Below are 25530 nucleotides of genomic sequence, written 5' to 3'. Positions count from 1 at the left end.
AGGTGGTTTTGTGGTGGGGTGTCTGCTGGGAAGCTCCAGGACAAGGTGACCAGCTACACCACCTGGGAATTTGCAGCCTTCAAAAACGTGCATCCACCACTCCTTTGTGTGAGGATCTGCATATTGAAACATTGAAGAAAATGTGTGTCATGGCCTCTTGCTGCTGGTCTGTAAACATCCCATGGCACTGATGGCAGGGATAACAGCCCTGGGTGCTGCTTGCTCAAGAGGGAATTACCAGCTCAGTTAGAGACTGGACCTGGAGCTGTCATCCATATTCAAATACCAGTATTTGCAAAAAGATAGGGAATTTTGACTAGAGAGTGCAAGACAAGACTCTGGCTATTTATCCTAGCTCTGAAGTTCAGCTCAAGGTAAACTATTCAGCCATTTTTCATCAGTTCATGCATCAGTTCATAAACAAGTCTTACACATTCCTTAGAGGAAAATAAGTCAAGTGCTTTAAAAGCACTGTATTTTGCTATGGTTTATTATATCAACAAGATGCATGCTAGGTGTTGATAGCAGGCTCCTTTTGTCATTTCATAGAATTAAATGAGTGAATGTATGCACTCTTTTGCAGGAGCTCTGCAATGTTGAAGAGCCATGTGAAGAATTTACATCGAGGCATAGTTTAGAATGGAAGTTTTTATTCTTGGACCACAGGTAAGAGATTTGGTTTTAGTCACTGAAGAATAAATAAACTGTAGTTTAAAAATAGAAAGCTTTGTATACCTATTGCCTGAGATCCCAAATGGAATAGTTCCAATTACATGAAACTTAGTAAGTAGCAGTACTCTGAACTTTGCTATTAGACATCCTTAAATGCTTCACTATTTTCCATATTTTAGGCAAGTAAGAAACCATGGAAAATGTCTAGAAAAATGTTTATCTCCTAACTGAGATAATAAATCATTGAAAGTGAGCAGTGTGGATCCCAGTACATTCCCCATATTGGTTTAGCTCCTCTGTTCTACAACTACAGTTTCCAGGAATCCTTCTAAATCTTTTGCTGTGCCAATAAACTTTTGACTTTTCACCTTGAGAAATTATAGAATTTCTAAAACCAAAATAAAAACCAGTGGATTTTATTATTTAATTGTAGATTAGTCTTTGACAATGCAATATGGTGGGCTAGAATTCAGCTTGGTGAATGAAACAGACTGGAACCAGTTTATTAAGCTGCTTAATTTAGGATTAATTTTCTTCAAAAGAAGCTGGAAGGTTTTATTCACTCTCTTACTTCTCTGTATTTGACATATGTGCATAAGCACATTGCAAAATCCTACTCTCTTTGTTATCCCTCCTCTTGTGAGCTGTGCAGAAGTAGTCATTACTAAAAACAGAAGACTAGTAAATAAGGCTCTAAAGAAAAAAAATATTGGTGAGGAAAAAATCTGAATACCATCTCCACATTTAGAGCGAGAAAGAGAGAGAGCAAATAAAAATGAGTGATAACTCTCATTTATATAGAACAGAAGGTGTGTGCCTCACATCATACCTTGAAGCATGGAGGAACTGACCCTGCAACGCCCCTACAGTTGATTATGTGTGGTTTGGGATAATTATTATCAGATAATTATTAATTCAGATGAGATCTTGCTGGAGTAGCTTTGTTAGACTTTAATTGCCCTGTCTGATAAAGCACATGTTTAGAATCAGCTGATTAATGTTAAGGTTTGTAAAAGAGCCCTGAGCCCCTCACGTCACTGATGAGGTGAGCTGCTTTTCCACAGGGCTGTGTCCCAGCAGCTCCTGTGAAAAAGGTGAGTAGGAGCTACTTTGAAATTTGTCAAAGAGTCTTTTGATGAATGTGGGTTATGACTCAGAGAGGAATCTCTGTGCTGGGTGCTTGCAGACACTCCAGTCCCACTGATATTCCCAGAGAGGAAGCCAGTGCTACTGAGAGGAAATTAAGATGATGCAGATGCTGAGGCAGAGTTTGTGACAGATCCAGATGCAAGCAGTGAGCTCAGACCCGAGAATGAGCAGGAGATTGTGGAAGTTGTCTCACTTAATCACTGATTCCAAGCTCTCTCCAGTACAATCTGCAGGACACTGGGAATTGTTGCTGTTTCTTGCTGATCTGCATCACCACAGGCTGCCTGACACTGAGGTGTGCCTTCAGCAGGGGCAGAGGGCACCCAGCAGAGCTGGAATCAGGACCTTTGCTGTCATGATCACAATTCAAATCAGAGTAAAGATAGATGCAATAAAAATGTTCCATAGATGTGGATAAACATGAGAAAAATAGGAAAAATGTATTCTGGGTCTCTATGTAAATATGTGTAGAGAAAGAGAAACCTATCAGCTTTTATAATGATTTGTTTCTCTTCTGCACTGTGGTACTGTTCTTATTTTCCCTTCATTTATTAAAAGACTGCACCCAAAAGACTCTCTAAAGACTGTGCATTCCCATTTGCACAGCAAGCTGCAGATCTCAGGACTGGAACTTAAGCTAACAAGACACTTTTAAATTGCTCCACAAGGCATCTTCTGTTAAATGACAGATGAGGAGCATTTTGTGGTTTCTTTATTTTATGAAGAGCTCTGGTGATATTCAGGAAAGCATAATACTTTCCTGATCAGCTTAAATGTTTATCTGATGTGCATCTGAAAGACACTATTGTCTTGAATATAAGCATGTCATTAAAAGTAGGAGAAACAGTGATGCATTCTGCCAAAGAGACAGCAAGGACACTTTAATAAATACACATATTATCATCATTAACAGAAATCTGGGTCACATGAGGAAAAGGAACAGAGTGCTATGAGAAGTTACTTAAATAAATAAAGCTGTATTGTGGCTCAGCACATTCTGTTCCAGGGGATTTGCTGTCCAGGGGAGGCCTGGCTCTCCCAGCTGAGCCCTTGTGTGGGGCTCAGGAGCTCCTGGCACACCTTGCTCCCCCTGGGACTGCTCTTAGTCCTGCTCCCCCCATTCCCTGGTGCCAGGCTGCCCACGGCTGGGGGGGAGGGAGGTTACAGACCTGCCTGGGCTCCCTGGGGATGGATAACCTGTGCCCATGTGTCTCTCAAGGGGGAAAACGTGGAGCTGGCTGGCTCAGCCAGGAGAGAATTTCACACAGTAATAACCAAGAAACTCAGAACTGATCCGTCCAAATACATTTGTAATACACTAAAATAGCTTTTTCCTCATAGTCTTGGCCACTTTATGGCCTTCTTCCTTAAGAGCACTCAGCTGACCAGGAGAGGCAGGTTTGATAGGCGCCATCACCTTCAGCCTGCCCCAGTTTGAGTTATTTACCCTTTTGCCCTATTCCTGAGAAACAAACTGAACTTGGCAGGTGGTCACAGCACATCCTGCAGCCACTTCAGCACAGGTCCTGCCTCCCTGAGTGCCTGAGCTGGTGCAGGCAGGGTTGTACCTGAGCACTGGCAGATGGAGAGTGATGTGCTGATACAGGGAGCAGAGACAAAACCAGTGGTTTTTTCCCCACATTTCAGTGCTGTTTCATAATCATAAGCTATCAGGCTCTGGTGAAGGCTGTGTTAGGATACCTGCCTTAAAAAAATCTCATGTTTTGCCTAGAAAAAGGAAAATCTAGAATTCATAGCAGAATAGTGAGGTAAGTCATTGCAATGTGCCTATCTAAATACTTCATCAATTCCTTCTCTACCAAGCAAAGCACAATCAGCCCTAAATCAGCCCCATGCCTATTGCTATCTGCACTACCAGTACAGAAAGTTTTGTTGGCTGTAGTTTCCCAAGCTTTTCCAGGGGAGCAATTACTTTTTCCCAAGCTGGTCCTGGCACACACTGCAGCTTCCCACTTATTCTCTCTTCCACAGATACTACCCAGATGACACTTACATCCAACCTACTGGATAATTTTACTCTAGCTCCGAGTTGTTATGTGCAGGATCAGCCATAGCATTTCTCAAGCTGTCTCACAAGCATCCTTAATGAATTGAGTCACTCACATATGTACATGCCTTTCTCTACACCCACATAATGAATAGGCTGTGAAACAGTAAACACACACCTTTTCATTTTCTCAATTTTTACCTCTCCCTCGCAGTCGGTTTTTTTGTTTGTATGTGAAGATGCATCACTGCCTACATGAAAACCCACTCCAGATTTCCCTGCCAAGTGAATGATGGTGTTTGTTGCTGGTATCACAGCTTATCTGCCAGGATGTCAAAGAGTCAATTTTTGTGCTCACTCCCTGCCCTTTGCTTCCTTTCTAGGGCTCCACCTATTATAGGATATTTACCCTTTGAGGTTCTGGGAACGTCAGGGTATGATTACTACCACGCAGATGACCTGGAGCTGCTTGCTAGGTGCCATGAACACTGTAAGTCGCCCTGCCTCTGTAATGTGTCTGTCTCTGATCTCCTTTGTCACTTGTGCAAAACCTTTTACTGTCATTGCAAAGGGCTTCTTCTTCAGGGACATGCAGGAACTCTCCCTTTCCATGACAGACTGTCACAGCTTACCTGGGGGTTGGAGTCTGCAGAATTCCCTCAGATCAGGAGCTGTTAGTGCAGGTTCCTAAATTGGCAGATACCTTGTTGAGCACAGGCTGTCTCAGGGTGAAATGAGATTAAAAGACTGAGAGTCAGAACTCTCCCCCCTCTGCCCTGCGAGTTTTGTTGATTTGTCACAGCTCATGGGGTCTTGCCATTCCCCTGGGTTCTGGAGTTAACCAGGAGACTCAGCTCACCAAAACACCTTTTGAGAGTATCATTTGGATCGCCTGCCTGTGCAATTAGGTGTTGTGAACCTTGCTTACTCGTTAGTAAAATGCTTCTGGAGATTCAGAATTATTTTACATACAGAAGTACTGAACACAGTTTCCCTGTGGGTGAAGAGGGCTCATGTTTGGTCAACCTGAAAGGAAAACAACAAAGCAGAAGAGTCAAGTTCAGGCTAATGTGTGAACACCAAAGAAGGCCCATGAAGTTTATTTTCATGTGAGGAGAAATAGAGTGGCCTGTCAGAGGCAGGGCAGAAGGAGAACTCACCTGGTTTCCACGGCAGTGCAGCCCAGTGCTGAAGAACAGTGTCCTGCTGAGGCTGGAGCTGACGTGAGGAAGGGCAGAAGGTGTCTGCAGGTGGGGTCTACTCTTAGTCAGTGTGCAGATCCTACCAGATGTGAGATGCTTTATCCCCAGGACCCACATTTTTCCATTTTATTGGGTGCATTTCAGACTGAGATATTGAGCCAGAGTTATGTGTGTCCTGTGGTGATTTTTCATTGCCAGGCACTGCAATGAAAAATAACCAATACTTTGTAAAATGCATCTAGGTAATCAGGTATTTTGCTAAGAAGTATTACTTACAGGTTTCTTGTGGGGGACACTGTCTGTCTCTCTGCTATCTCCACCTGAGAGCAGAGTGTTTTGTTCAAAGGAAACAAGGACACCCCAGAGAGAGGAGCAAGCAGGATGCTGTAATTGCTCTGAGATGCAGAGCAGCACGAGGCTGGGACCAAGAAACTCCAGCAAGAAGCCCCACAGCCCACTGGAGAAAAGCTGCAAAGCACCCTCATCTCTACCACAAACCCTCTATCACTTACATATATGAGGAGCTGAGGGACCTAGAAGAGAATGGGGAAAAATACTTCTCTGCATGTCAAGATTACCTGCTCCACTTCCCTGCTGGCTGCTCTGCCCTGCCCAGCAAGGCACTGGTGCAGCAGAGGAGGCTGTGACAGGGGGACACACAAGTTGTGTCAAATGCAGCAAAAGTAAATATTAACAGAGCATTTTAACTGCTCTCAAGTACAGTGCTTCTTAGTGCTGTTTGCTTAAAAGACAATTCAGATTCCAGTGGCCTTTTGGTAGTGCATGTGCAGTTTGGTATAGACACAAACTGTACTGAGAGTGGGTCAGATCATTCGGCAGAGAATCAATTTGGTGATTTATATTCTGCATCTCTGTCATCCAGGCATTCCTCTTACCTATTAGAATATTTTCACGACACACCTGTAGGAAATGATCTTTTCATTTTGCTGCACAGGGAAACAAAGTAAAGTGACTTAGAGAAGTTGCTTCAGGACATGTCTGCCAGGACTAGGAACTGAGGGATGCCCAGCATGTCGTGTTAGCCAGAAAATGTCTGCTAAGTGCTTCATCTAAAGCCCATAACTGTTAATGGGATCACTGAAGAAGTCAGTCCTGATATTTTAACAAAATAAAGGTGTACAAATGAATAAAAAAAACCACTTGGGTTAGTGTGGCTTGCTAAGTTCCTGTTTGTCATGTTGACACTTTGGGCAGACATCTTGTGTACTGTCAAGTGAAATGGGTTTGCTTAAATCATGTTTACCTTCTACTTTTCATTAATTGTGGGTACTTTAAGTGAACATGTTTCATTTTGTACTCCCAGCAGTCTGGAACAATTAATGTGGTTATTTAATGTAGTTCCCCTCACTGTTTTCCAGTTGTATTACAACACCTGAGATTTTTCTGGACATGGCCTGATAATACATACCAGGTTGGAGTAGGCCAGGTCTTAAAAGAAAGCTCTCAGTTGAAACTCCACTATCTTTTTGTTTTGTGTTTTGAATTATTAGGATTCTTGGTTCACATCTTCAGTCTTTGAAATGCATTCTTATGTACTAATGAAAGGCAAATAATTTGTTTAATTAATGTTATTTATGCTTATTTCAGGGAACCCATAAGTTATGAGAATGTAGCTAGTTATATAATTATACCAGTTATAAGAGAAATCTCAAAATAGCAAAGTGAACTCCTGAAAGTCAGCAGGAAAGACCCCAGACAGAGGCTGAGTACATGGTTATGTATCATCTGTCTTGTTTATAAAGCTCAAGAGCCACTTTAGCACTGCCCCAGTCTGGGAGAGGGGTGTGGGACTGAATGGTGATTAGCTCACCTTTGCACCATAAAATCCCTGTTTGCTATAAATTGCTTTCTCTCTTTGTTAAACAGTGATGCAGTTTGGAAAAGGAAAATCCTGTTACTACCGGTTCCTGACCAAAGGGCAGCAGTGGATATGGCTGCAGACACACTACTACATCACCTACCACCAGTGGAACTCCAAGCCTGAGTTCATTGTTTGCACTCACCTGGTAGTTAGGTAGGAGCAAGCACCAAACTCTTTACAATGTGTTATGTATGTCTGTTCAGCCACTGCTTTTTCTAGTTCTGTTTCATGTTAACCAAATACTTGCTGTGCCTACTGACACACTAAACTGATATGTAATTCCATGAAACTATTCTGACAGGGAATATGTGTTTCATTTACCTATTTACTCTTTTTTTTTCCTTTTTTTTTTTTTGGCAACTGAGCCAAAAGCCTGGAAGCCAGCTTTGGCTAAATCTATCAGTGTTACATTCCCCTTTTGTCCCTAGTGATGACATGGCCATAGAAAGAATTAAAGCTGTTGGGAATCAGACATATCTTTCTGGGCATGAATGAGATCATATAGCTCCTACAAAACCTTTTGATCGGGGCTTTAAATATTTATGAGTTGAAGTTAGCTGCTGGCATGCTGGCCTTATTCCTCACCCAAATCCAGCCCTGGATCCCCCCCTAGTGGGAAGCTGCCTGTGCTGAGTTGCAGCCCGTGCTGGAAGGCAGTGCATGTGTAGGATGCTCTGTGAATGCACCTTCAGGAGGGGAATCTGCTGGATTACCACAAACATCTCAAAAAAGACTGTGTGAAGAGTAAGAATGTATTTTCTGAAGGGCTTGAAAAAACAGTGACCCACTGGTTTGCCCTATTAACTTGAGTAAACTTATTGCTCACTGTATTTTTATAGTGTCAAGAATCAATTCTTTTTCTGGTCCCCCTCTTTTTCTGTCAAACATCTGGAAGAGCAATGTAAATGTGAAATGTATGGGTTGAGCCAGAGGAGGGCCATGAAGATGGGAAGAGAGCTGGGGTTGTTCAGCCTGGAGAAGAAAAGGCTCCAGAGAGACCTTAGAGCCTCTTCCAATGCCTAAGGGAGCTCCAAGAGAGCTGGAGAAGGAGTTGCAGAACAAGGGAGAATGGCTTTAAACTGTCAGAGATAGGTTTAGATTAGATCTTAGGTAGAAATTCTTCCCCATGAGAATGGTGAGGCACTGGAAGCCCAGAGAAGCTGTGGCTGCCCCATCCCTGGAACTATTCAAGGCCAGGTTGGCTGGGCCCTGAACAACCTGGTCTAGTTGAGGGTGTTCTGCCCACAGCAGAGGGCTTGGAACCAGATAATTTTAAGGTCCGTTTCAACCCAAATTCTGTTGATTCTGTGATCTGAGGTATAAACTACAATATGAAGTGTTAGCATAAGCAAATGTTACACAGAGAGATTACTTCTCAGTTGTCTTACTTCTGCCATCCTTCAGGGAATTCAGCTTCACTTTAAGGGCTGAATTTATTGTGCATGAACTTGTTTCTTCTTTCTGCTTCCAGTGCCTCTTAAACCTAACAATGTAGTCCTAAATAGATTTTGAAGTTCAATTCTGTCTCAGATAGTTAAGGCTTAAAGTATGTTACTGAAGCACACAAGTTAAAATGTTCTTTCAGGAAATTTCATTACCACAATTATATAAGTGAGGTTGGTTCAGCAACTTCTCTTGCCTCCCACAAAGGTTGCAGCTCATTAATATTTCATCACCCTAAAGTCTGGCAGCTCTCAGTGCCCATGATGCATGAGCACTCAGAGAGTCTTTGAAACATCCTCTCCAGTTTATCCCAGTGGTGAGTCATGGGGCATTTGTTACTGTAAATATTTCATTCTTTCAGAGGAAAAAAAGTAAAGAAATAAAAGATACAATTCCAGAGACACCTTTTAGGGGTTCCTGCACTTCACATTGTGTAGCTGCCTGTTTGTATTTGGAGCTTCCACTGAAGTGCAAGATGTTAACTCTGATGCATGCACAGTTCTGTGCACCCTCAGAAGGAGGGACCTGCCCAAGGCACTGTCATAGGGATCACTGAACTACCATGCAAAAAAAAAAAAAAAAAAGGATGCTTGTTAATCACCATCAGGCTAGAAAATGGATGTACACTTGTTGTGATAGGATACCTGCACAGAAGCTGTAAAATATTATTTTGTTGGTTTGGGGTGGTTTTTTTTTTGGTTTTTTTTTTTTTTTTTTTTGTTTGGGGTTTGTTTTTTGGGTTTTGTTTTGTTTTGTTTTTTATTTTTGGGTTTTCTTTTAGTTATGCAGAAGTTCGGGCTGAGAGAAGACGAGATCTTGGCCTGGAAGAGTCATCAATTGAATTGGCATCCTCTTCTCTAAAGGTACCATGTTTCTTCACAGTTGAATGAGCAGATGTTTAAACCAAACTCAGTAATAGCTTACCAATCTGAGGGAAAGATCTGTTCTCCATTTTCTTTACTCCCATCTCATTCCAAGCCTTGAACTGGGTCATGATTCAGGCAGGCCCTAAGAAGCTTTTTGGTGCATGGCTCCAAATTGTCCCTGTTGGTTTAGGACAGTCTGGATGAGCTCTGAACTGCCTGATCCAGTGGCCTGGCAGGGGGATTGGAGCTAGGTGCTCTGTAACACCAAGCATTCTCTGATTCCACAGTAGCTGTGAATGCAGCAGTTGCATTGCTCTGCTCTGGTCCCTGTAATCTTTGTGAGACCTGGAAGCAAACAACAGGTTAAACCACCTCAGCTCAGAAGCAGAGAAGTAGAGCTGGGGCTAGAGGCCAGATTGCTGTGCCTGTGACCCTTAGCAAGGCACAGAGCATCCAGGAGCAGGGCAGTACCACGGGGTACCTGTTCTGCTTGTGCCAGCTCATCACTGATGCTCAGATGAAGATGGGAAGGCAAGGGACAGCACTTACCACTGCTCCCTGTCCCTTCCCAGTTACGTCTCCCCATCTCTTTGATGGATAAAACTATTCCCCAGGTAGGACCTTCTGCCACCTTCATTCATTCCTCCTGCCACCACCCCCCAGTGCACCACAGCCAACCAGCTGTGACACCCCTGAAGAGATGGGGCAGGAAGAGGCTGACAGATGCTAATTCGCTGTTGCCCACAGCTCTGTGGGCAGGGGAGGAGGCTGGCACAGCAGAGTGCGGGCATGGGCAGCACTCCCGGGGCAGGAGCCGGGCTGGGCGCTGTGTCTGCAGACCGGGGCTCCAGGAGGCGGAGGGCCCTGCGGGGCCGTCCCCTCCTGCTGACGGTGTCACCGCTTGTCTTTGCTCCCCGCAGAGCCACAGCAGCTACCTGGACGTGGGGCAGTGCGGCAGCAGCCAGGACGCCAGCCGCGAGGGAGTGTCGCTGTCCTCGCACAGCTCCCGGCGCTCCTCGCACACCACCCTGTCCGACTCCACCTGTAGGTGCTCGGGGCAGGGCTGGGGAGAGCGGCCCCGAAACGCCGGGGATCGGCTGGGAGGGGTCGTGACAAGTCACAGAGCAGCGACAGAGCCACGGCCACCTGCCGCCTCTCCCTCTTAACCCTGCGTGAGAGCCGGTTCCCATGGCTTGTCACCAGCTGGGGTCCTGGCTGTTCGCTGTGCTTCTGGGGACTCGCGAGCTGGACTGAACCAAGCTCACTGACCAAAGTTTTATGTTGGGATAATATCATTTTATTATGGGGTGTCTGATGTGAAATCCCTGCAGAAGGAGCACAGAAGGATGCCTGCCTTGCTGGCAGCTCCATCCCAGCTCCCATCAGTGCCCTCCTCCCCGCGGGGAGGCTGCAGGATGGCTGAGGTGCTCTCTGTGGGGTCATGGGGAGGAAACCCAGGGGACTTTCCTTGCCGTGGGGAGTGATCTCATCTGGATACACCCATGGATGAATAGGGGTGAGCATCAGGAGGGAGCCCAGCAGGGCAGGTGGAGAGCCAGGGGGACATAGAGGGGCAGAGACCCAAACTGCCCCTAGAGGGGCACTGAGCACCCCCTTTGCACTGCTTGGGTCGGTGCCCATCTGCAGGGTGGATTCCAGGCTGAGCTGGGCGCCCGGGCAGGGTGGCAGTGTGCCTGTGTGACAGTGGGTGTCTCTTCCAGCTACGTCGTCCATGCGGCGCACGGACACCAGCACGCCCAGCCGGCCGGGGGCTGCGGGGGACAAGGCAGCGCTGCGGCTGGCAGCGCCCGGCGGTGCCCAGGTCAGTGCTGCCCGGCAGTGCCCAGGTCAGTGCTGCCCCAGCAGTGCCCAGGTCAGTGCTGCCCGGCAGTGCCCAGGTCAGTGCTGCCGAGCAGTGCCCAGGTCAGTGCTGCCCCAAGTCAGTGCTGCCCGGCAGTGCCCAGGTCAGTGCTGCCCGGCAGTGCCCAGGTCAGTGCTGCCTGGCAGTGCCCAGGTCAGTGCTGCCCAGCAGTGCCAGTGCTGCCCAGCAGTGCCCAGGTCAGTGCTGCCCAGCAGTGCCAGTGCTGCCCAGCAGTGCCCAGGTCAGTGCTGCCCAGCAGTGCCAGTGCTGCCCAGCAGTGCCCAGGTCAGTGCTGCCCAGCAGTGCCCAGGTCAGTGCTGCCCGGCAGTGCCAGTGCTGCCCAGCAGTGCCCAGGTCAGTGCTGCCCCAGCAGTGCCCAGGTCAGTGCTGCCCAGCAGTGCCCAGGTCAGTGCTGCCGAGCAGTGCCCAGGTCAGTGCTGCCCAGCAGTGCCCAGGTCAGTGCTGCCTGGCAGTGCCCAGGTCAGGGCTGCCTGGCAGTGCCCAGGTCAGTGCTGCCCAGCAGTGCCCAGGTCAGTGCTGCCCGGCGGTGCCCAGGTCAGTGCTGCCCCGGCAGTGCCAGTACTGCCCCGGCAGTGCCCAGGTCAGTGCTGCCCAGCAGTGCCAGTGCTGCCCAGCAGTGCCCAGGTCAGTGCTGCCCAGCAGTGCCAGTGCTGCCCGGCAGTGCCCAGGTCAGTGCTGCCCAGCAGTGCCAGTGCTGCCCAGCAGTGCCCAGGTCAGTGCTGCCCCAGCAGTGCCCAGGTCAGTGCTGCCCGGCAGTGCCCAGGTCAGTGCTGCCCCAGCAGTGCCCAGGTCAGTGCTGCCCGGCAGTGCCCAGGTCAGTGCTGCCCAGCAGTGTCAGTGCTGCCCGGCAGTGCCCAGGTCAGTGCTGCCCGGCAGTGCCCAGGTCAGTGCTGCCCGGCAGTGCCCAGGTCAGTGCTGCCCAGCAGTGTCAGTGCTGCCCGGCAGTGCCCAGGTCAGTGCTGCCCGGCAGTGCCCAGGTCAGTGCTGCCGAGCAGTGCCCAGGTCAGTGCTGCCCAGCAGTGCCAGTGCTGCCCAGCAGTGCCCAGGTCAGTGCTGCCCGGCAGTGCCCAGGTCAGTGCTGCCCGGCAGTGCCCAGGTCAGTACTGCCCCGGCAGTGCCCAGGTCAGTGCTGCCCAGCAGTGCCCAGGTCAGTGCTGCCCGGCAGTGCCCAGGTCAGTGCTGCCCAGCAGTGCCCAGGTCAGTGCTGCCCGGCAGTGCCCAGGTCAGTGCTGCCCGGCAGTGCCAGTGCTGCCCAGCAGTGCCCAGGTCAGTGCTGCCCGGCAGTGCCTGCTGGGGCTGCGGTGGAACGGCACCACAGGCGTTGAGCTCACCCTCAGAGGTGCTGCATGCCACACTCTGAGTGTGCTGGGGCTTCCTGGGGAGTGCTGCTGGCTGGCAGAGCTGGTGGAGAGATGCTGGAGGCTCCTCTGCTGCCTTCTTTCAGGATTTGCTCCTCCAGGCTAAATGCCTTTTCACACCACCAACCCTCTTTTCTTGGGGTTTGTACACATGAGATGGCCTTTATCCAAAATGGGTGCTGACACCAAGGACTTGAAATTATCAGGGGCGTGCAGGAACCTAAATTCTCCCTTCAGACTTATCCTCAGATCTCCAATCTCAGTTGTCCAATTCCCTGCACTTGTTAATCCCTGGTGTGAGCTGTTAAAGCACCAGCTCTGCACTGGAGGTGCTATGGAGCTGCAGTAAGGCAAAGTTTTCATTTCTAGGCCATAGCCACTCCTCAAGCCCATGGTGAGCCTGTCTCTCAGCACCCCGTGGCTCAGCTGGCAGTGCCCTCCCAGCACCCTGTGATGGTATGTGGTTTGTTTTTGTTAAGTGCACTGGTGTGTCCTGTCAGCAGGGCAGCCTAGGTGGCTTTGGTTCACTGCCCTCACGTCCTTGCTGGCTCATCCCAGAGTGGGGACAAGGTTTCTGTGCCCTTTCTGTTGCTGAGATTTACCTGCAACAACCTTTTTGCAACCACTTATTTCAGAGAGCAGAGAGAGCAGGTGGGTCACCCAAAGAAATAGCATAGGGAAGGTTTGCACTTGTAAAAAGTGTTGTGGGCTGCTGAAGGCTTCTCCCTAAACCTCTACCAGCTGCCTACAGGCTGATACAATGCTGAAGAGTTCTAGTAGAGGAAGGGGATGTCTTGGAAGGTTTGAGTTAGGCCAGGAAAAGAAAAGAAACCAAAAACCCCCAAAAAAATTGGTCATAAATCATAATGACAAGGTGTATCCTTACAGGACTTTGATATCAGTGCAGTAAATGCTCAGATTATAAAACAGAGATTGAAAATGGCCAGTGTAGGTGTGAAGGGTGGATCCCCAGGTGGGATTGCAGCCTGTCTTGGGCCTGGCATCTGCCAAATATCATCAGCAGCACAACTGAAAGCCCAGCCAGGAGGTGTGGCAAGGGTTTGGATGCAGTGTCTGCCACAAAACACAAGTGGGCCCAGACCAGCAGGGTGTTATCCTGAGGGGACAGGAGAGTCCCATGTAGAGACATTCCATCTATGCAGAAATTGTAGAGACCAACAGCTGGAGGGAGGCACTGTAAGCAGATGTGCTGCTGCTCTGGAACTGCAGTGGCACTTTGCTTAAATATGCAATTGCTATTTTTTGTCAGCATCATATTTTTTATGGCAAAAGCTGAAAAGCAGTCATTTTTCTGAATCCAGCATTGCTGTGGATGTGAGTAGCAGGACTGGTCCTACTGTGTGTCCCTTTTCTCTGTTCTCTGCAGCCAGTGTACCATTTCCCCACCCAGCTGGGCATGATGCACCAGCTGAAGGAGCAGCTGGAGGAGAGGACTCGCATCCTGCAAGCTGACATCAAAACACAGCAAGAGGAGCTCCATGTCATCAAGGAGCAGCTCCAGCTCGTGCAGGACTCCAACCTGCAGGTACCTGCTGCCCCTGGTGCTCCCAACACTCACCAGCCATTTGCTTTTCCTTTGAGCACACAGAGCAGTAATAAAATTGTCTGTGGCAAAAGCATTTGGGAATGAACTCTTGACAAGTTGGTAACTTGGTTTCAGCTGTGGGAGTGGTGTTTCCCGAGAGATGAGTGATGTCAATATCTGGCTGAGTATTGAATCAGTGATTTCTGTGCTTTAAGTAAAGCAATCCCAAATTAATCCAAAGTCTCCCGTGCACAAAAGAGCTTGGTGGTTCCATGTCTGGTTAGTGCTGCTGGAACCCCACTGCCACTCCTGCAAAACACAGCAGGCACAATGGAGCTGGAACCTTCCTGGCTCTGAATAAATATTTGACACAGGCTAACATTTGATTTTCTGTTACCCACGGTTCCTTTTGCCCCTGGACTTAGAGACACTGCCGCAGTGTTATTTCTGCCAGGCAGTACAGCCAACAGCTGCTGTGCCTCTGTCTCCCCAAGATGCTGATGCAGCCGCCGATCCCGGTCATCGTGAGCAGCGTGCAGCAGCCCAGCGCCCGGAGGCCGCCGCAGGGCACGCCCGGGCACGGCGCGCCCAAGAGGTCACCGCAGCCAGCCCTGGCGGGGACAAAGCACTACTGCAGCACCCACCTGCTGGCACCGCACCCGCTCCTCAGGGACCCCTGTGGCACGGCCCCCCAGGTCACTGCTGCTTCCTTGTCCTCACCATCCGCTTTTCCAGCTGCTGAGTGCTTGTCTGCCCTGTCGCTCCTGCCCTCCGTCCCGTGCATCCCCTCCTGTTGGTTTTACTGCGTAGCTGGCATTGAGGAATTTCTGTCAGGAGTCAGTTGTGAGCAAGGTCACTCAACTGTATAAAATAAAAAACGGGTAGCCAAAAAGCATTTACCCCCCAGAGACTGCTGGAGCTGTCCTGGTGCCTGGGGAGGATGTGAATGGGAGGTCTGGGCTCTCACAACACAGTGCTCCTTATTCCTAGCCAGTGAGAGTTGTGGTTTCATAACACAGGAGTAGGTATCATTTTAAAAGATTACTTTTGCTCTGCCTGAGGAGTCTCGGAAGGCAGCTTTGAAAAAACAATTTTGTCACCACTAGACCTAAATCCACTATAAAGATGGGAAAGACTTGAGTTGTTCAAAAATAAAAAAGCCAAAACTGCTCCTTTAAAGGACAGATGAGATACTTTCTCTGGAGCCTTCAGATTTGCACTAGCCCTCTTAAGCTGTTCTCTTCCTCCTCAAGCATTTTGTGCGCTTACCCTTGTACTCTAATTTCTCAAAAGACTGTCTGGGATGCCAGCACCTGCCCTGCAGGGCCAATAAATGCTAAGGGGTTGGTGGTATTGAATAGATATACTGCACCTACTGCTGTGTTCAGGGACAACATCCTGTTGTTCCTTCTCCTTTCCCCATCTGCCCACTGTAAGTGCTTATTTTATCCTTCCATTAGGGAGCTTTAAAACTTAGGTGGATACCCCTGTCTTCATTTCAGGTACAGCAGCAGAAGCAGCAGCACCCAATGAGAGGAAGCCAAGGGCAGCAAACGTGCGTGCCAGGGCAGGCGAGCATTCCAGTGCCCTTCTACAACAGCCCCGTGGTGCTGTCCCAGGCACAGCCCATCGCCGTGGCCGCAGCCGCGCCGGCTGACCGCAGCGAGAGGCAGCCCCCGGCTGACTACAGCCAGGACAGGAGCCTCAGGTACCACAGCCTGCTGGGGCCACCCGGGGCACTGACAGAAAACAGAGTGCTTGGGCAGCAGGGCAGGCGTGGCTGGGCTCGGGGTGGTGGGACTGGGATGCCACAGCCAGCATGGGGATGGAACACGAGAGGATGGAACACGAGAGGATGGAACACGTGAGGATGGAACACGTGAGGATGGAACATGTGCCACTGTTCCCTCTGTGGCCTGAGCCTATGTGCAGGCAGGCAGGGTGCTGGGCACATCCTGTTGTTCTCATCAGGGGCCTCAAATCCTCCATATTTCCATAAATTAATCTAACCCTGCCCTCTGTCAGTTTAAAGTCAGTCCTCGTTGTCCTGTTGCTCCGTGCCTTTGTCAAAAGTCCCTCTCCTGCTCTCTTTTAGCCCCTTTAGGTACTGGAAGGTGCTATAAGGTGTCCCTGGAGCCTTCTCTTCTCCAGTCTCAACAATCCTAATCTTTTTAGCATGTATTCACAGGAGAGGTGTGAGGTGATAAGAAGCATCCTATTTCATGAGCTTGTTTTCAAGGTTTCAAGGTTTTTTTCAAAGTTTGCCTGCTTTCATGGAGGATTTTCAAGGAGTTGTTTCTAGAGACTGACAGGACCTTGGAACCTGGACCTCTCCCTACCCTGACCATGCTCTGTTTGCCTTCCACCACAGGATGCTGTTGGATCAGTCCATCCAAGCCATGATGCCCGCAGCCAACAGCAGTTGCCAGCCCGTGCAGAGCAGTGCCAGCAGGCAGCAAGGAAAGTGAGTCTCTGCTGGCCCTTATCTTCCTGCAGTGTCTTAGCAGGACACTTTGTGGCACTGAAAAAGACATGAAAAAACTTGTATCTGGTCACACAAACACAAACAGTCTCAGTCTGAAGTGAAACAAAAGTTTAGCCAGTTAGGAGAAAGATGAGAATACTTTTTAATTACAAAGAACTTTATGATAAATAAAGTGCATTGAAAGAAAAAGTAACCATTTCCTGGCTTTTGCAAAGCATAAAATGCTTGGCCAAGACATGGAGAAAATGTACAATCTTAAAAACCTTAATTTTCAGTAGTTTAGTCTGTGCTTGGTGGGCAGAGGGGAATCAGGACCAACCTCTGCAAGGTCTGACCAGCCCTGCTCCAGGCTGGCTCCTGCTCCAGGCTCCCCAGTGCCCATTCTGAGGGTGGCTCTGGTGTGGGCTCTCACGCCTGGCTTTCCTCCTCGTGGCAGGTTTGTGGCAGAGCAGCAGAGCCTGCCTGCCCCGGCGCAGGGACAGCCAGGCAGCTGCAGCAGCGCCCGGGCCCCGCCGCCCCTCTTCTCCCCGTCCCTGGTGATCCCACACAGCAGCTTCGCCTCCCACCAGGCCAGCACACCCCTTCACCTGCACCAGTGGCCACAGCAGCAGGCTCAGCAGCACCGCCTCTACCTTCAGGTATGGCAGCAGAAGCTGAGGAGGCACAGGGATGGCTTAGGGATGGGTTGGGGTTTTTGGAAGAAATGGGGTTTATCTGGCTGATCAAACCTGGTCAGGGCCTTTGCACATCCTCTGTTCCCATTGTATCTCCACACAGCCAGGTGTTCAGCCTTTCCAGGCTGACTCTGCACCTGCTCAAGGCCATATTTTCCAACAAACTCTGTTGTCACACAGTGCACAGAAGAAATACCCAGTTTTTCAAACACAGCTTTTCATCCAGAGGAGCTCTGGTGGGAAGCTTGCTGTAGTCATGAAAAATGATGAGATAGAAGATCTTTAGAAAACATACCTCCTGCGGTTACATCTCATCATAGCAAGGTTTTTATCAGCTGACATCACAGCTTTCTTTTAAAAAAAGGCTATTTCCCAACACACATCTCTGGACGAGGTGATTTTTGTTTTTTAGCACACAGTTTACATCATTACATGCTGAACTAGTGACACCACCAAGGAAAGGGCTTGTTGAAACTAATAATTCATCAGTAACACGCTCTCCAAGCCTTGCCTGGATGGCAGAGGTTAAGTTACAGTCCTCCAGGCAAAGATAGAAAAGAAAGCAAGAGGAGTAGGGTGAAAGCAGCCGCACAGCAGGACTGGATTTAAAGTGGGAAATGAATCGCTGCTGTCAGCAAGTGTGGGCAGGAGCTGTCCCTGCTCTGGGTGTGTCCTCATGGGCTGCACTGCTGTCCTGAGCACCAGCAGTGTGGACAGCAGAATGATGGTGCTGGAACAGATAAATAGCTCCAGGGCCACCGTAAACCAGAGTTTGATGACACAGTGCCTTTAACAGCAAGTCCAGGTCTTTGAGGTACCAGCATGGGCAAGTACATGGTTACTCTAGAACCTCTTCCTTGGTTGTCTGAAGATCTTTCTTGTGAAAGATTAAAGTTGCACATCCTGCAGATTGTACCTCCAAGTAGCTTTTGGAGGTCTCCATTCCTGCTGGGCTCCCAGGAGCCTGTTGGAACAGATGGGTCCTGCTTTCCCTCGGGCTCTCCAGGCATTCTTGGTGTTGCTGACAGCAACAGCATCCTGAGGAGCACAGCTCCAGTTTAGGACTTGGTGCACACAGTCCAGGGCATGAGTCTCAGCACCAGCCCTGCAGCACGAGGGGGACAGCTGCGCGATGGGGCAGGTCTGACTGCTCAGATTTGTGTCTCCCCACAGATGCAAGGTCCTGAGCTGGTGCCCGGGGCTCCGACGCCGCGCGTTTTCCAGCCGCCCCACACCCCGCAGCAGAACCCCTTGAGCTACTTCCTGCACCCGCAGCAGCAGAGCCACCACACGCAGGGCCAGCCCTGCAACCTGCCTGACCTGCCCGAGATGCAGCTGCCCTGAGAGTGGCTTCTGGGAGACGAGGAGCACAGGGCTGCAGCCGCGGCGCGCGGGAGCACGGCACAGCACGGCATGGCAGAGCACGGCACGGCAGAGGTCGGGCTCCGTGGGGACGTGGTGCCCGCAGGGACGGATGGTCTGACAGGGCTGTGTGGCTGCAGGGCCTCGTTTGTTGGCATTTCCATGCAGCCAGCCCCTGATGCTGCTCTGGCAGCAGGGTGTGCCCTGGCCCAGCGGTGCCACTGGAAGCGCTGGCTTTCTCGCTGCAGGGAGGGGAGGTATCAGGCCATCATGAAGCTCGGTTTGCAATGGGAAAAAACCTTTTTCCATTCAGGACTTCAATGCTGAAAGTCACTGTGAATTTAAGCCCAGCATTTGGAGCACATAGACTGTACCAGTCCACAGGACACCATTGGATTACCGTGTACATAACTCGTTTTGCTGTAGTAGGTCCATTGTGAATTCTTTTTCCTTTTTCTATACCTCAGTCCCGCAGGTTTTTTTTCCAGGAGTTTGGATAATGCTGCTAATTTACATAACACCACTTTTGCCTGAATTTCTTACTGTTGTTATACCAGCTCACATCACAGCTAGTTCAATATTTGTCATGTTTTATTTTTGGTTAACACGTGAAGATAAATTTGTATGGTTTTTACTCCCTGTAGCCAAATATTTTTCAGGTTACAGACAAAGAATCTTTACTCCTTTTTTTTTTGTTTGTTTCAAGTGATGTAGTTCTAAATGTTTCTATTCATAAAAACAAACAAACATGCATAGAACAGCATATGACAGCAAACTTTGTGGTTTTGCTAGGTCATGTTTCAATTTGGCAAACCCAAAATATATAATCACAACACACACGATGTTACAAGCCCATAGGGTCAGCAATAAATTGTATTTTTGTAAATTGTCACTTTTTAACTGTAAGTTTATATTTATGAATTGAAAAGCCAGTTTATTCCTCAGTGGGTGTATAGTTAAGTGTCCCTACTGTTTGTGTCTTTCCAAAGGAAAAATTTAAAAGTACATTTTTGGAGTGTTAGTAGCTGAGTACTAACTTTGGGCATTGTTAGAGCCCAAATGTAGATGGGTTTGGCCATTACTATAAACTTTGCAAGGCAGTGAAGGCAGTGGGTAGTTAGGACCAGGTCCATCTAGCAGTAAAGATCTAGCTGGGAGACAGAGCAAGGTTTAGAGAGGAATTAGTTCCTAATGTTTAGTTCCTAATATCTGTTGAAACCAAGTAAAGAATGCTTGGTTTTGCCTTTTTTTTTTTTAATATGGTGTTTTGGGTTTGGTTGTTTTTTTTTTGTTTCCTTCTTTTCCTTCTGCAAGCCTCTTTCGGGCCCCTTGCAGCAGCTGGTGTTCCTGGTGGAGCAGCTTGTGGCACAAGTAGCTGCCAGCAGCCCTGTGTTTCAAGAAAAGGGCACAGCAGGGCTCCTCCAGCCCTGGTGCACCAGGGCTGTTCCCAGCAGCTCCTCCTGGGCCAGGGATGGGGTTTTGCTGTGCACATTGCCTGGGGGAGTGGCAGTGGGAGGACAGGCTGCAGGAGCTGGGGCAGCCAGGAGCTTTCAGGGACTGGTGCAAGGCCCTAGGGTGCTTTGGTGTTTTGGCCAGGGCAGAGGTGGATTTGTGAACAAAGCTGTGCCAACCCCTGGCTGTTCATGGCTCCCCTCCCTTGGGCAGAAGCAGCTGCAGGGGTTGGCTTTGACTGGGACATTGAATGCACAGCTCCCAGGGCTACCAGACACGATGGATCCTGGCCACAGGCAGCATTCTGGGCATGCAGCTGGCTACATGCAGCATTCTGGGCATGCAGCTGGCCTCAGAATGGAGGCAGTGAGCTGCCCAACAGCCTGGGGTCCATTGCTGGGGCTCGTGCCTTGTCAGCAGCACAGTCCCTGGCTGGGCCCTGCCCACCCAGCACATGCAGCCCCTGGGTGCTGGGCAGCCAAGCAGCAGCTCTTGGACACAGTCTGAGCCAGCCCCTCCATCCCAAACCAGGAGGAGAAATCGTGGCTACAGCAGAGCCATGGGCCGGGGCCACCTCGCTGCTGGTAGTGGGATTGGGAACACCTGCCTTTGTGGGGCAATCTGGGGCTGAAATATTAACACCTGGGCTTTGCTGCTCTGCAGGTTTGTTCTGCAGGAAGGGCCAGCACAGAGCCTGCAGGATAGGAACACTTGTTTTTAAAGCACTATTAGTTTTAGGGTCTCCCTTTCCCCATTCTAAGGCGGCCGGGTTGCTCATGAGGATGCAGTAGGAGGGGGTTGTATTTTTGGGAGTTGTTTGTGGGATTTTTTCCCACCATAGCCTTGGCACATAGCATTAGAGGGGAGGCAAACACATACCTGTGTTAGGGCTCCAGCATTGCAGTTTGTGATAGAGGGTGGCTGGCTGGAGGGAAAGGCTGTGATTTCCCTGGCTTCCCCATTAAACCTGCATCACCCCAACACATCCCCAAGGCTGGTCTGCAGTGTCTCACCACCACACAGCCCAGCCATGGCAGGTGACAATCAAATGGCTGGGGTCAGGGGCTTGAGGGGTGTATTTTTTAACAGGGCTTGGTAGGGAGGTGACGGAGGCAGAGCAGTTTTCTGGCATTGCTGTGGCTTTGACAGCAAGTCAAAAAAAAAAAAAATAGGGTTGGGAAGGGGTTCTGGGGGAGGTGGGGGGCAGTGGGTGCACCAGACAGGGCCCTGCCCTGGGCACAGCCCTGCTGGTGGCAGCTGGGCTGCAGGGACAGAGGGCTGGGGCACAGCCCCTGCTCACAGCTCCCAGCGAGGAGCACAGAAGCTTGGTGAGGATGTTTACATGTTAGACCAGCCTTGCTAAAACCAGACCTAAAACGCACTTTATGATGTGCCCCCTTGTTCCCAGAGCCCCCCAGGCTGGCCTCGCTGCCGGTGGGTGGGGGCTGCACAGTCCCAGGCACTGCTCACGGGTAGAGCCTTGTTTCTCAACATGTTCCAAAGGACAAAATCCCACCGACCCTTTCTGGGCGTACTGGGCCTTTGCTCAGTCTGCCTCCAGCCAAGGACAAGGCTGGGTCAGGGCCAGGGGGGTTTTGCCTTATATTGTCACTCTCAAAAAAATAGATGGGTAAAAAAAAATCTCTTTATTCAGGTTGATTTGTATTTGTTTACCTCGGTGTTAGCTATGGCCTGTGCTTTTATGACTCATTTGGAATTGAGGGTTGCTGGTGGGTTTGGTTCACTCCCCCAGCCTCCTACAAGAAAACAGAAGTGTGACTTGTTGGTGACAAGCAGAGGGCAAGGATGTGACTGATGGCAGCCAGGGTTGGCCTCCAGTGTTGGTGTTGACCTATCAGTCATAAATGTTCTGGGGTTTTCTAGTACACAAGTACCTATATACCATAACTATATATAGATATACGTATTTTTAATATACATTTATATGTATGCAGATGTATATCTCTATATAAATATATATAGGCCACACAATTCCAGACCTCTGAAAACACAGGCAGCTTTAAATAATAAAGTCTTGCACTTTTAGCATATTTGTACATATAAGCTAAAGCCTGGTGGGTATAATCAGGCTGATTTGACAAACACAATGAGAAGTTACTGTATATATTGTATATAGTCCACGCAAGAAAAAAAAAGAAAATAAGAAAAACTCTAGAATTGAGTATAAATCTTGGTTTATTTTATATGATGTTGAATATAAATACATTTATAAATGTTACTATTCTTAAAAGTATTTTGTAATGGGAAAAAGTAAGTGTCTTATGAAGATGAACAGTAAAGATTTTATTCTTGTTTTGAATCTATGTCCCTGCACAGCTCCATTGAATGGGAGCCCATGCATTTTGACAAGCTTTAAACAGACTGTACATAGTATTTAAAAAAAAATTAAGAAGAAATAAAATAATACTTGTAGGACCTCTTACCCACTATGTACTCTTGTTATTCCCTGGGTGGTGTGGGGCTGTTAGGGATCTGGTCCCTAAGAGCAGCAGCCACTGTGTCCATGTCACGGACAGCTGAAGGGACGGGGCTCAGGACAAGGACTGGGATTGCTGTGACCAGTGCCAGAGGCAAGAGGAGCAACACAGAAATTAGAAAGAACAGGGCGTCAGGGTCTGCACACTGTGTTTGTATTTGGATGTACAAAGCAAGTGCCAGTACTCAGCAGCTCGGCACTGAAGCCAGCTCAGGCTTCAAAATCCAGGTCTCCATTTTTCCTCCTCTTCTGGGAGGAAAGGAGCTTTGGCTTGCTCCTTGTTTTGCAAAGCACTGACTAAATGTGGCTTTAACATGACCAACACTCTTGAAGAAACTTCCAGAGCAGGCCATCACAGGAAATAATAATGCCTCAAACACAGGGGTTTTTTACTTAAGGGAAATAATATTTTATTTAACACCCCATTTGTCTTACAGGACCTCTGCATACAACACATTGTATAAAAGCCAATCTGTCAACACAAACATGTGCTGCCGTCTTGGTAAAGTGACAAAGCTATAGCAAAAAAGACAAAATAGCCTATTTTTCTGGAAACAAATCAGAGTATTTCCTTCTGTTTTAGTCCAGATAACAACAGCAATCACAATCAAGAACCTTGTATGGTACAATTGGATGAGAAACTTCTGATAAAATCAACACACAGCTATTTCTTAGTCACTACAGTAGCAAACTCTTTTAAAATTACATTATTATTTAGCCATTAGAATGATGAACAAGTGGCTTGTTTTAGAAATAGATGGAAACAGAAAGTGATTATTCTGTATCACATGGCAGCAGCCACTTCCATGTCCTGGAAAATGCTACCAGTTTAATTACCATCAGTTGTCCCCCATGGTGGAAAGAGCTGGTGTTTTTCTTATGTGAGCTATCCCCTCCCCCCACATGCCCAAGCCCTGAGCTGGGCACACAGAGGCCAAGCAGGCAGTTCCTGGGGGGGTCAGGGCTGTCACTGGTCACCCAGAGCACAGGGAGCAGTCAGGCTCCAGAGCAGCACATTCCATATGGCAGCACCAGAACATCACAGCTCTGCTGGCTGTGTCCCCAGCTACGGCTTAGCTCTGACAAAAGGCATCTCAGCACACAGAACATGGCCCAGCCACGAGGAGGGACTGTGCACTGTCCCCCACAGGCACTGCCAGTGCTGCAGGGTGACCATGGCACAGCTTCACACTGCAGCAGGCACTGCAATTGTCAAGCTGGACAAATAGCATCAGCAGTTGTAGCAATCTACAGCTGTTTATTTTGTACTGAATGATGCAGCTTCATTTATTTCCTATGACTGAACCTGAAAATAAAGGCAGAAAACTTCATGGAAACTTATAGAAAAAAAGTAACACGGGTGAATGAAATGACACAACAACCCTCAGGTGATGTGATGGGAGTCTGGGGCCATCTCTGTATCACCAACTTCACCTGGCAAAGAGGCAGCACAGCACAGAGATCTCTGTCCCTGCCTGTGCAGGGCTTTGAAGTCAAGGCATCACTCTCCAGGAGTGAAGGAAGGGAATGAGCTGCTGCTGCTCTAGCTCCACCAGCCCCAGCTAAACCTGCATCTATTTGTTAGCCAGCCTATCTGGAATAGGGATGGAAGGAGCTGGAATAGGAAAGGGAAGGTAAGAAGCTAGACACTAACTGCAGAGTTCCTCTGGCACAAGCAGAGCTCAGCCTATGGTACACTGAAGTACCAGCTCAGCAAACACCTCTGGGTTACACTCCTTGGAAATCACTTGCTAATCGACCTCTCCCCAAACAATCAGCCCATGATCCAGAGGCTCCAAAAGGAAGAAGCTGCCAGCTGGGCCATTGCCTGAGTGCTGCCAGCCTACTGAAAGTGACCTCTCTCCACCCTTCATCCTGCTGGATGCATGGTCACTGTGACTAGTTTTCCTGGATCAGCCTGCAGGTGTATTACAGGAACAATTTAAAGACACCACCCCTTTTGGGAAAAAATAGAAATAAATTTAACAAAAAAATCCATGCAGTTAATAAAAGTTAGTGTTCCCCCTACATCATAGCCTTAAATCTATTTTGATATATATGCTCTACATACATGGATATGACACCTGACATGAGCTACTACCCAGCTGCCAAAGGCTCTACATCTCTTGGTGGGCACTAACAGAAAAGGGCACTGTACAAACTGAGCACCTTTTTACAACCAGGTAACAACAGAAGGTTGTTGTACTTTGCAAGCTCCTTCACCTTCTTCTGCACTTAGATCTTCACATCTTGGCTCTCAGTCAAATAAGTCCTTGAGTTTTAAGACTTTCATATCTCTGTTACTTTCATTAGCAAATAGTTCACAGCTTTGGCTACTTGTTGACATAAACAGTATCTCTCATAAACCCACAAAAGCTTTTGGTATGGGCAGCTGTATCTATTCTCATGAGGCTCCATTAGTTTAATCATGGCTATTTGCAGAATTACTCACTGATCAAACCTTATCTGGGTACATCCTGGACTAGAAAAACATTATCTGCTTTGTATTTCTGAACAACTTTGTGAAAACGTTTTTAAAAAGTGTGGCCCTATCCATATCCACATAAATGGATAAATTAGTTTTTATATTTTATACATAAAAATACAAATCAGCAGTATATTGTATCAACTGCAATCACTTTGTGAAGGCTTCTGAAAAAAAGCTTCCTTATTCTCCACATATAGGATACAGCTTTTGGACTTATTCAGTAAAACTTTATTTTACATTAATACCTGAGAGTATTGAGGAGAGTGTAAGACATAATTAATAAATTTAATACCAACTACAATGATGGCATTTCACAAAGTGCCTGTAACACAAGTCAGAAATTTGTTTTATTCTTCATTCACACTAGTATTGCACAAAAAACCTCCGAAAGACACCATCCCCATTCTGCTTCTTTAAAAAAACATGCACAGTATAAAAATAATGCTGCTCTGCAGTGAAAGATTGTCACACAGGCTTTGGAAACAAATGTTTTAAACTAGTTTAGCAAGACTCCCCACTTACTTTGCTATTGTTGTTAAAATACAAGCTCTTACCCTCCTTTTC

The 25530-nt window shown here is 48.2% G+C and overlaps 1 protein-coding gene across 5 annotated transcripts in view; it reads left to right on the top strand.

Annotated features, from left to right (window-relative positions):
- Nucleotides 1–22424, top strand: part of PASD1 (PAS domain containing repressor 1) — a 102090-nt gene extending 79666 nt beyond the window's left edge. For all 5 annotated transcript variants that reach the window (XM_064426892.1, XM_064426891.1, XM_064426894.1 and 2 more), the window contains 13 exons: nt 584–666; nt 4213–4319; nt 6919–7066; nt 9138–9219; nt 10143–10266; nt 10944–11044; nt 12832–12918; nt 13850–14008; nt 14503–14703; nt 15511–15716; nt 16380–16472; nt 16930–17131; nt 18341–22424. In XM_064426892.1, the coding sequence (XP_064282962.1) occupies nt 584–666; nt 4213–4319; nt 6919–7066; nt 9138–9219; nt 10143–10266; nt 10944–11044; nt 12832–12918; nt 13850–14008; nt 14503–14703; nt 15511–15716; nt 16380–16472; nt 16930–17131; nt 18341–18511 (1764 nt within the window). In that variant the 3' untranslated portion in view covers nt 18512–22424. The remainder of the gene's footprint in view (nt 1–583; nt 667–4212; nt 4320–6918; nt 7067–9137; nt 9220–10142; nt 10267–10943; nt 11045–12831; nt 12919–13849; nt 14009–14502; nt 14704–15510; nt 15717–16379; nt 16473–16929; nt 17132–18340) is intronic.
- The last annotated feature ends 3106 nt before the right edge of the window (nt 22425–25530 follow it).

The sequence above is a fragment of the Passer domesticus genome, chromosome 7 (assembly GCF_036417665.1).
Source record: "Passer domesticus isolate bPasDom1 chromosome 7, bPasDom1.hap1, whole genome shotgun sequence".
Lineage (NCBI taxonomy): Eukaryota > Metazoa > Chordata > Aves > Passeriformes > Passeridae > Passer > Passer domesticus.
The sequence above is the reverse complement of the archived record's forward strand: the minus strand, read 5'-3'. Positions and strand labels throughout refer to the sequence as shown.